Source organism: Polypterus senegalus, chromosome 3, assembly GCF_016835505.1.
Source record: "Polypterus senegalus isolate Bchr_013 chromosome 3, ASM1683550v1, whole genome shotgun sequence".
Classification (NCBI taxonomy): domain Eukaryota; kingdom Metazoa; phylum Chordata; class Cladistia; order Polypteriformes; family Polypteridae; genus Polypterus; species Polypterus senegalus.
This window is the reverse complement of record NC_053156.1, coordinates 24238710-24250914: the sequence shown is the minus strand read 5'-3', so window position 1 is coordinate 24250914 and position 12205 is coordinate 24238710. Positions and strand designations below refer to the sequence as shown.

The following is a 12205-nucleotide window of genomic DNA, read 5'->3' as shown; positions in this document are numbered from 1 at the left end:
CATTGCCCACCCCTGCCCTAGAGCTTCTCGGGACATGTTCCACTTGGTGGCAACCTTGTGGCAGACCCAAGACATGCTGAATGGATTATATCTCTCAATTGGTTTGGAAGTGTTTGGCAAATACTCAGGAAGAGCTGGAATCTGTAGCTTGGGACAGGGAAGTCTGATCTGAACTGCTCGGCCTGCTGCCCCTGTGACCCTCACCAGGAAAAGCGGTCAAGAAAATGAGATCAACTGAGATCATTTAGTATAAACTGTATTACTAAACAATTTACTTTTTCATTGTGACACTTTTCTTTAGGGAGACAAAGAGGCAGAACTGGGGTTGCCATTCTCTCCTCTCTGTGATCGCAAATCCACTATGGTCGCTCAGTCTCAAATTGGTAAAGTACCTAATCATTTTTTTTTTTATAAGAGCTGTTCAGTGGTGCTTAGAATAGAGTTGCTGGAAGTATAAAACTAAAGTGAATGTTTTCATAGATTACCAAGTGTAGGATTTCATGAAATGAGAACGATTGCAATTTTCAATTCAACTTTTTTGTTTTAGTACTCTTCACTGAATATGACTTAAAGCATATACAGTACACAATATTTACAATTCCAATGCATTAAACAGTAAATTATTAAAAGATAAATTCAGATACATAAACACACAAGTTACCCTATATACAAATCTAAGCAAAAGTAATCTCAATTATTAAAACTTTAAATGATATGGAGTGACAACATAGTAGCAGAGGTTTGCAAAGAGTGTGGGTCTTATTTTAATCTACTAGAACCAACAGAATAAGAAAAAGCCAAATTTAAAAAGTGGTGTTTTAGAAGTTTTTTAAAAAATGTCCCATTATTAATCCAACATTATCTTTATTTGTAAAGTATTGTAGATCAAAGGCAGCAAAGGAAAGGTGGCCTCAACAGTTCTTATATGTGGCTGCTAGAATCATGAGCAAACTAGTGTTTTAGGATCAAAGATTATGACTGGGAATGTGTGGGGTCACTACTCCAAAATATAACAAAGTTGTTCAGAGCTTTATGTATTACTAAAGTCAATTATAAAGGACAAAGGCAATCAAAGTAATGATGATAAGTAAGGTAATATGTTCTGAGATTTTCTTTTATTGGTTGATTCCTGCTACTGCACTTTGAACCAGCTGCAGCCAATGTCTATCTTCCTTACGTAGCCTTGTGAAGAGTGTAGTAGTGTCATATATTTAGCTAAAAACTATTCATTTTTCTGCATATTGAGATGTAAAAAAGCAGGATGACTCTCGCAGTATTCGTAAATGAGAAAATACAGTCTTAGTAGTACGGTTAAAACGTGATTTGAAGTTTAGTTCTGAGGCCATAATAATACCAAACTTCTTTGATTCTACCTTGATTTGTATTGCTAGGTGAGCAACTGTATTTCTATTGCCCTCTCTTTTTTATTTCTGTTAACACCTAAATTTAAAGAAAATAAAACCTGAGCGGTAATGATTGGTTATAACACATAACATCACAGTTCTGATAACAGGCTAATCATTGCGATTCTGTATGTCTATGAGGTTTATTTGCCGCTTTCTTGTACTTGTTCTTTAAAGGCATCTACGTGACATCAACTTCTGTTTCACTCTACAGGCTTTATTGACTTTATCGTAGATCCCACATTATCCTTACTGACCGACATGGCAGAGAAGATCATAATACCATTGGTTCAAGAAAGCCCTGTACCACCTGAACCAGGCAAATTGTATAGGTCAGTGATTGTTTGCAATATTTCATTACCATTACATACCACTATTAGAAAGCATTAATTATAGTCATGGACAGTGTACTATTGTAAGATACTGTGATGTTTCTTTTCTTACTGATTCTTTGTGTTTGAAAATTACTTCATCATTATATTGTATATTCAATAGACCTGTCCAAGTGAATTCTCTGTCTGTTCAATTACTCCTTTCGATCCCAAAGTCATTATGTATTTTTGGTAAATGGTGAAAATAGTGCTGATAATCGTCAATATTATTGAAAGAAAATCCTCAAGTTTGCAAGACAAACGGCGCAGGGTAGTGCAATTTGTTGGAGGTGAGTACCATTGGAAGAAAACCGTGATTTATTATCTAGTGATATCCAGTTGTTTGCCGTAGTGGCGACGCTGCACAAAGAATGTGGGAGCTAACACAGAAAGAAATCAGCTGACGTCACCAAGAATGTGCACCGCTCACAGTGGTCAGAGAATGTGTATTGAGTGGCGGATCAAAGGAGCTCTCCATTTAGCTCATGCTGCTTACTGCGGGAGGTTGCAGGTTCGAAACTGTTCACCATGGAGCAGATCTTCACCACAAAGCAAACCTCTACGCAGCATCACCAGTACACTCCAACTTTCTATAGTGCAAATCCCACCCATCTCAGTTAAAAGATTTTTTTTTTTACTTTTTGTACCATGCTCATATGCAGACTTTTCAACATCTGACACACTACTGTTATGACTATCACTATCTTCCAGGCCTTCAGAACAATTGATAAAAGTAAATTAAATGTCATTTTTCAGTGCAGACCAGGGGCCTCATGTATAACGCCGTGCGTAGAACTCGCACTATAACATGGCGTAAGCACAAAAGCTGAAATGTGCTTACGCACAGAAAAATCCAGATGCAGGAATCTGTGCGTACTCCAACTTCCACGTTCTTCCGCTACATAAATCCCGACCAGCGTGAAAACTAACGCTCGTGCACGCTCATTATGTAACGCCCAAATCCTCCCAGAATTACGCCTATTTGAATATGCAAATCAATATAAATCGCCCTTAAGCGCAGCCTTCTGTGAAAAGACAATGGGAAAAGCACGGGGAAAATATAAGAATTTCAGCGAATACCAAGTGGAGGCAAAGGAAAAACATACTATTTGTTCAAATAAACCGTGGTATAATCAACAAAAGGAAGTTGATCGAGTGACATAGCGTGTTGGAGAAACTTGAAAGCTCACATTCACAGATCGCACAGTGCCGGAAATAAAAAAAAAGTTACATATCAAAGTCGCCGTGAAAAGCCGAGTTGTAAGCCCACTGTCTGAGTGTCATATGAAAGCTTATTAGGGTACAGAGAAAAAAGGCACACAGTGAGGAAAAAGCACGAAATGTCAACTTCAATATCGACATTTCCACTTTAATCACGTAGTTTATTTTGTCATTAAAGTAGAACATCATAAACTTCATCTTAAAATCGTTTAATTAACCAGTTTCTCAAATCACATCGTAATTAAAGTAGCACGTTAAATGCTTTGTTTTGTATTTGATCTTCTATGTGCTCTATGTGTGTGAATCACTACTTGCTTTTTAAACCGGCTCTCTTCCTCCAACTGGACACAATCAATTACATTCGTAATATTACAGTTCTCTGAATAACTAAAATACTGAGATGTATACGTGATATTTTCATGATGATAGGAGTTAAAGCACGTTGTTAAACATGGGTTTCACTTCGATGAAATAATTTATTGCAGCAGTACAATCAGGGGCGGCTCTAGGCTCCTTCGCCCGCCCGTCAGTAAGGTAGCTTATGCACAGTGGATGGCTGCATAGCCGCACGTGCTCATGACACAAGCATTTAACTTTTGCCGAAATTTGTCGCTGTGTTTTTAGCTGTGTTGTTATTTTCTCTTTCTGTTTTATATTCAATATATATTGGTGTAGCCGTCACTGCAGTCAGTGCTTTTCTTTCCCCAAGTAACCGATCGCCATACAATCAGCTCTGTAATAGACGTTAAGCCATCTGTAAGCTTAGCGCCGATTCTTCAAAACGTTTAAAGAACATTGAAATATCTTCGTAGTACATGTTTAATTATTCTATCCTTAACGACACTCCCAGTGAAGAATATAGATTATTTAAATGAAGTTAAAGTTTTATCTGTATAATTTAATAAACATATTTTGCTGAATTTCACCTTATAAATGATATCGTTTCTGTTTCTGAACCGCGAGGTCCGTACAGGAAAGGCTTTAAAACATTTTGCAGTGACTGAGGCAGCGTGTCCTTAAAGCTGTATACCGATAATTCCCTTTCCGATCAGCTGCTGCTGTGATTCCCCACTCAGATACAGTGATATAAATACTCTGAGTGGTGCAGTGAGAGAAATATTGAAAAAGATGATCCACTGTGGCAACTCCTAACAAGAGGAGCTGAAAGAAAAAGAAGAAGAAGTGAGAGTAACAACGCTAAAGCAGTTATGGTATTTGGAATACTATGGCTATTCCCTGGACCATTATATTGTTACAAGTTAATTACAATCAGATGCATTACACTAATAAACAATATGCGGTTAGTTTCAGTGTATTTATAAAGCCGCATCAGGAAAATAAGGTGTAACCACACAGGAACAGTAACACTGCTTTGACGCTGGGTGCCACCAGTCTGCAAAACCGAGCAGAGAACTTGCGTACGACAAGGTATGAGGTACCGTGGAAAAGTGCGTGGATTTACGCCAAGTGTAGGTTTTATACATCGCGATTTGAACGTGGAAAAGTTCTTACGCAACATTTCTGTGCATACGCACCGTTTATACATGAGGCCCCAGGTGCTAGGTATACCAAATTGTAACACAGAGCATTATTAACTGTTTATTTCTTTCTTGTTTGTGAAAATAATTTCTTTGTTGACTGTGCCACAATCATGTGTTGTGTGAAGGCAATGAAGTCAGTGTGGAGTATGCTGATCACTTAAACTTTTAAACATTTTTACATTGTATGAGTACATTGATTTCCTTTGTATGTTGAAAACTAAGACCGTCAGATTGGGTGTAAATTTATGCTGGCGCTGTTAGTTAGGGTCAGATCAGAAGGGGAGGGAGAACGTCAACGTGACTGAGGGAATTAAAGTGAAAAAAGCTAACTTTTACAAGTAACATAAATTTACACCCAATCTGTTAGTTTTCAAATAATATTGCATTAGTGTGGTGATGTTTTCTAATTGTTACTATTCAGGTCATACAGTGATTTCTTCACAATGTCACATATATTTGTCTCTTTCTTTTTTCTCTCGGTGCTGCGCTTACAGCATGCACCTGAAGGCGTGAGCTTATTCAGTGTGAGCAGGAACACACAGGTGGCCGGTTGTTTATGCTATAACAAGTTGACCTGGCAGCGATCAACGCACATGTACTGTGCAAGGCATGTTTGCGGTCCACTGAGACAAGAAGAGCGTTCATGGCTCACCTTGCAGAGGAACATTTTTTCCTTTGCATGTCCTGGAGTCCTGTGTAGACCGGGCAAGATAGGGGAAAAAGAAAACACAGTCACTGATTACAAACCCAAGAAGAAACGTGAATGAATAGGAATAATGCTGCATCCGTGCCACAATGTTTTCCGAAATGTACAATACAATTGCTAAAATGAATAATTCCAAATATCATATATACCTATGTCTCTGTTTTTTTTGTCAGCACAGCTTTGACATCACGGGCCATAAGGCGCATACTAATTCAACGTAAGCAGGAACACTCAATAAAATTAAATAAAAAAAATCAAGTGACAATAAGATACGAAGGCAGATTTGCCAGCATTTGTGTGTCAACTTTTATCCATCCAGATCAGAGAATTTCCTGTTCGATTGTCTCAAAACACCACTAACATCTACAGTTATTCCCAGTTTCAGATAAAAAGTAACAGCGTCAGATCCCTGGGGATGGGGGGGCAGTAGTATGTATCGTGATCATGACTGAGAGAATTAAAGTGAAAAAAAACTTTTACAAGTACTATACATTCATAGCGGCTGTTATAGACACAAATCAAATGTATGTGTTTATTGTGTAAAATTAACAATAAGAGCAGCTCACTACTCAAAACGGTAAATATACGAGGCAGTCAGGATCAAACTCGGGGACTCTTGATTATAACTGAGCAATTCTTACTGCTGTGCCATGGAAGCTGTTGCACAATCCTTGAACCTTTTGTGAAAGTGTTTATTTGATCTTTGCACTTCAGGCTTTACACATTATATAGTTTATGTCTACATTTTAACATTTATTACTAAAATATGAAAAACATTTCTGTTTTAACGAAGTGTTTACACAGATTATTGTAGAATCGTAACACACATGAAATGCAGGTGTTCCAAATAACTATCTATTATTTCCATTCTAAAACTCCAGCATTTCACTCCCAGATAATCAAGGCATGAGCTGGGAGAACTTTGTGGCCATTCTGCGCTGGTGAGGGGATGGAATAGTAGGCTGCTTGCTGCTTGTCTTGATCAGCACCTATACAAGACAAAAGATGCTGTCTGAGAATTGCGAAGGGATTTAAGGTGGGCCGGAGTTAAGAGTTTTTTCGTAGGCTTTGGTAATTCTAGTGTTAAAGGCCAGTAAAGGAAGTGACGTCATCAAAAGGGCCGGAATCGGAAGTGATGTCTTCTGGACCGGATGTGACATCAACAAAGGGGTTGGCACCGGAGGTTATGTCTTCTGAGGCACCGGAACCTGTCTGTAGGGAACTGAGAAAGACAGTCGACGTACTCCACCGCCCCCTGATCAGAGGTTTTATTACAGTTACTCAGGCCCTTTAGCTGCCTCCTACTCGCACATGTGTGACACTATATAAGTCTTGAACAGGAACATCTTATATAAGAACTTTTCTGTTATCAATGTTTCCTCTTTATTTTTGTGTTAACTATTTTGCTTAGAATTTTTGCTAAAACTTTTAAAATGAAAAAAACTGATCTGTGTAATTATTTGCATATGTGTCAACAAATGGCACTCATTGCCTGAACCCCATGAGAAAGTAGAAGCTGCAGAATTTTTGGAAACCAGACAAATGCAGATATAGGTACCATTCGTTTTTTAGGTACATGTCGTTAATCGTTGACCTAATAACACAAAGCTTTGAGAGTATACATTTTGAAAAATTAGATCTTGAGGGTTGCATCACTGATATTTGGAAATGATAATCAGTCTTTATTGTCACTAGAGTAATTTGCTGTCAAATGTGACTTGTTTGGGATGAAAAATTTCAAATCGGATGTCTTGGTATTGTCCTGGAAAATGACTTTCTTTTACAAGAAGAGGAAATCAAGTACCTCAAGGATCTTATTTATATTTAATTATATCCACAATCATTCATTTGGACTTGTGCAACAGCTGTATTTTTACAAGCATTTTATCGGACAGAGTCGGAAAACAAGAGCTGATGTTTGAGTTTACCAACTGATCTAATTACAGTAACGAGAACAAAATTAGTTTCCTGTATAAGATTACTGTGGTTATTCTGAGTTAGAGAAAGAGGAACTGTGTGTGTGTGTGTAGTATAATTTAACTCATTATTAAATGATTGTTTCCTCAGATGAACTAAATGCTTTATTATGTATTATAGCCTTGTACTGAAGGAGATTTGTTATTGTTGTACATATATTATCACAACTCTTACAGTTGTCCCCTACAGATTTTATTTTTTTTTTCTCCAGCCTTTGGAGTTTTTTTTTTTTTGTTTTTTCTGTCCACCCTGGCCATCAGACCTTACTCTTATTCTATGTTAATTAATGTTGACTTATGTTTATTTTTTATTGTGTCTTCTATTTTTCTATTCATTTTGTAAAGCACTTTGAGCTACATTTTTTTTGTATGAATATGTGCTATATAAATAAATGTTGATTGATTGATTGATTGATTGATTGATTGACTCTTTAAAGAAGTATTCTTATATGTGTCCACATTCAACACAAATGACAATTGGCTTTCTCTTGAAATCACAACTTTAGATTTTTGGTATATTGCAAGACTGATATAAACGTTTGTTCTGCAGCTCACTTTGGAAAGAGAACACCCAGAATGTGGAATGGAACCTAGGCCATATGACTTCCGCACTTGACAATTTCAGGACCACCTGGAGCCACTTCACGCACATGAACAAGCGGGAATGGAAGGACCGAGCAGCCAATGGTACAGTGTTTTAGCTTTTTCAATTATATTAAAATAATTAGTTGGTAAACAATTAGTTTTTTCCTGGAGGAAAAGCTGCTTAATACAAAGTTTGGTAACATTTTATAATAACTTTCGTTTTTTCTTAACTAACTTTTACAAAGGATAAACTTTTCATTAGGTAGCGTAAATCTTAGATTTTTAACTAATGAAGAAATGATTTATAAAGATGTAAAGAAACATGTAATGTTTGTTAATTTATTAATCTTCTAACAGTGCATTAATTATCATTTACTGAAATGTACGACTTTTTGAATACATATGAACTAATACTTTGATAATGTTTGTTAATGATTTATGAATGAAAGTTATTATAAAGTGTTACCCAATGTTTTATTAATTTTAATTTCTGAAAGAATTATACAGATATATATATATATATATCCCATCAAAGGCTGGTTATTTCCTTGCTGCCAATGCTGTTAGGCCAAAAATTGGTTTCCATTTCCCTTACCATGAATGGATCGATGTTTACTTGGTAAAATTATTCTTTAAGGTGTTAAAATGTCGTGTCTGAAAAGAAAAGTTAGAACTTTCTAAATCAAAATAGTATATCCACAATTTAGTATATAATGCCACAAGGAATGAAGATCTTTCATAAATCATCTCTAAAGTTAGTCTGTGATGCCAAGAGCATTTTAGAGGTGACAGTATACTTTTATAAGCAAAGGGGTGAGGCACCCATTCAGAGCAATTGGGAAATCCTATGTAGTTCAAGTCAATTTTTGGTTATAATTTATAGCCATTCTTAACACTAAGAACTTAATTTTGTTTCACTGTTCAGGAGCAGTGCAATTTATTTTCAATTACTAGAATTTTTATTTTCCTTTAGTGTTCATGCAGAAGTGTTTGTACTGTGCATGTGTGCTTTTATATACTTTTATCTAGTCCATTGTGTTTAAGTCACATTGTATAAAAGGTGTTCTTTAAAAAAGAATACTGACAAATATAGCCAAGGTGTATTGGAAAGGTTCAACTTTTTCACCTAACAGGCACACATCTCTGCACATCTCTTATCAAACATTGCCTCTTACATATCTTATTCTCAAATTTTAACAGGATCTGTTGACCAGACTTCAATTGATGAACTGACACTAAATGAAGAAGAGATCTCTGAAGAAGACCCTGCATTAATTCTTAAAAAAGACTAGTTGAAGTAAAGAAAATTGTTGCTGTGTCAGCACTAAGATTCCATTATGGCATCATAGCTAAATGACTGAATGCATTACATAACATTTAAAAATATATTACTCTATATGTCTGCAGAATGTTATTATATAAAGAGTAGACCCACAAACCATTACTACATAATAACTAAGGTTTATTAAAGATAAATTTATGTATTGCATATACAGTATGTACGTTGGAAGTGGAAATCTGAAACTTGCTGTATTTCATTTGGCAACTAGCTGGATTCTCTAGACCTTTGGTATGTAAATAAATGTAAAAATGACAGGCCAGATTTTGTGCACTTTTCATTTGATGCAGCAGATGTCACTAAAGTCCACTTATAAAAAAATGTACTACTCAGGTTCTTGATTGCTAGTAATGACACACACATATTAGCCTTTTAAGGTTTGACTAGTTTTTATTAAACTTTTCAAGAAAATAGACTTGAAATTAACATAGAATTTTACATTTAGAATGAGAATAAGAATACAATACAAACATGATTCAAATCAAAATAGTTCTCTTTAATTGCAGTTATTTATTGTTGTAAATATTGTTAAAAATTTCTGAATACTTTAGGAATTCATTTCTTTTTCCCAGTTTCTTTAAAATTATCATCATAACTATTTCACTTTTTTTTTTTTTTTGCTTCAGCCTACAACAGCTAATCAAACATTGTGACTTAAAAAAAGTTCAGAACTAATTCCTATTTCACAAGTATATATCAGAGCCATAACACACCGTAATGGATACAGCATATTGATTACTAAAGCCAATGTCCTACTATTACATCTGAGCTCATACTATATGTTTATCCAGTTTGTGAGGCTCTTTTACCATTTAACGGCTAAATCGGCAGGGATAGCTACTAAAGGGGTTACTAAGATAACTGAACAGGTGTCTATGGAGCGTAAAGAGCATGCCATAGGTTACTGTGCCATTTCAAAACACCTTGGTCATCAATCAATCATTTCTAGCTCTATGTGTACAAGGATCATCAGGGGATCTGAACCCACAATGTACATAACATTGTTCTACTGTCACCTAAACACATCTGTTTAAATACTGTATTTCACTAACTAAAATATAATTGTGATCATCCATTTGGCCCTGATATTCTTATAATTCAAAGAAGTGGTAGAAAGCCCTTTAATATATTCAATTAAAAAAGCATTAGCATTCATTGGCAAAAGGCTTTATTCTTTAAAAGATCTGTTTAAAATATTAGTAATGTTCAAAAAACATTCATGGTCAAGATGGTCATTTTTAGCAAAAAGCCTAAACAATTAATTTAGTGAAAGGACTTCTAAAGGAAATTTCTTGGCTAAGATTGTTCACTCTTCATGTGGAGAAGAGGACTCAAGGTTATTTTTTTGTGCCATTGGTTTGGAAACACTGTTATGAGTCTGTTTAATTTATCTGTGGGGTCTATGTTAGGTATGCCTTTCTACATGTTGATAATTTCACTCATTATCATTTTATTTGTTGCTTTGGTATGGTTGCCAGCATTTTGTTTCAATCCCTGCATGGCTGTTGCTAGTCACACGTTCACGTATGAATCTTCAGAGTAGCTACTTTCAATAATGAGTTCATTTCCTCTTTTTGGTTCCAGACTTCTTATTCACCCTTTAAAGAGGAAACACTGGCATGCCACACCGTATTAGTTGGCATATTCAGTCAAGCACATAAAAGCAACTACGAAGGTCAGTGTCATCAAAATGAACAAAATTAGTTGTAATCAATTTAGGCCATTTAAAAATATTTTTAATGTGCCATAAAAAATTGGCCTCCATCTTTACTATATTTGATTATTCACAGGACGAATGATGCATCTGCCTTACATGTTGTATATCTTTATTAAAGGTTAGACCACTCCTAATTAAGTGTTAATTTTGGAGGTTTTCTGCCATAGTTATTAATTAGCATTTAATGTTATAGAGAATAACAAATAGTCATTGGTGTTACAGCATTCATATGGATTTGAATAAGTAATCCATTCCTCAATATTTTAATGCAACAAATGTTAAATATTAAAAAAAAAATTCTGAAGAATCAATTTTAATTCTTACAAATCTATAGGTATAGTCCTGTCTTGCAGCTTTCTTTGCAGCTTTTTTAACTTGCATTGGCTCAGTTTTATTATTTTTCTTCAGATAACAAAGTAACATTTTTAGTTCCATGCCAGCATTTGCAGTATTCTTTGTGGGTTGTGCATTATAGATAACAGTAAAATATGAAGATCACTTGCATAAAATGTTGGTAATAAAATAATTACTCAGAATCCAGTACAAAAATGTAATATTTTTTAGATATGAATGTGTTTGGTTTCTTGACAAGTTCATTGTGACATGTTTGCATTAATAGAATCAATCATTAAATAAGAATATATTATAATTTATTTTAAAAAAATGTATGATTACTGTAATTAACATTTAACTGTCCATCTTCAGAAGAATGGAACTCTTTAGATTTAGACAGAACACTCAAAGCACGTATTATGGAAGATCACAATAAAAAACTTTAAAGTGAACACGACTGTAGCCAAAACCTTAATAAAGATAAAACAGAAATGATGTGCTAATTAGCCACCTAATTTAAAATTCTCCATCTGCCAGCTACATTTTATCTCAATTAACTGTAGAGAAAAATATCAAAATGCTTATTCTGCATAAGTGTGCGTGTTTAAAGTTAGTTAGTTAAATCAGAAATTAACATTATATTCACCTATTTAAGCAAATTATTATAAGTATTATTTGTCTTCCCAGATTTTTTTTCAGCCTGAGTACATCCAGGTAACAGAGCACTTAGAATACACTGTCATGTATGTGAATTTAGAACTTAGTCTGTCTTATGTATTTGCAGGCATTAAGATGATCAATTGCATGTTTCAGAACAGAGAGGTATTATTCCAGACAACTAAAAATGAAATACTGTAATATAATAATGCACAACCCATATTTTAATTGTTAAACCTCTTAAATACAGTACACTTTACTAAGGAGCACCTAAAACATTTATACTGCGGTAAAATATTCCGAAGAATAAAGAGCAAAGTATCATTGAAACCTGAGATGCCCACAGTATTGCCTAA

The 12205-nt window shown here is 35.0% G+C and overlaps 1 protein-coding gene across 2 annotated transcripts in view; it reads left to right on the top strand.

Moving 5' to 3' along the window:
• The window catches only part of LOC120524929 (calcium/calmodulin-dependent 3',5'-cyclic nucleotide phosphodiesterase 1B-like), a 93611-nt gene extending 84212 nt beyond the window's left edge, over window positions 1-9399 (top strand). For both annotated transcript variants that reach the window (XM_039746800.1, XM_039746801.1), the window contains exons 11-14: window positions 302-383; window positions 1618-1735; window positions 7769-7905; window positions 9004-9399. In XM_039746800.1, coding sequence (XP_039602734.1) covers window positions 302-383; window positions 1618-1735; window positions 7769-7905; window positions 9004-9095 — 429 coding nt within the window. In that variant the 3' untranslated portion in view covers window positions 9096-9399. The remainder of the gene's footprint in view (window positions 1-301; window positions 384-1617; window positions 1736-7768; window positions 7906-9003) is intronic.
• The last annotated feature ends 2806 nt before the right edge of the window (window positions 9400-12205 follow it).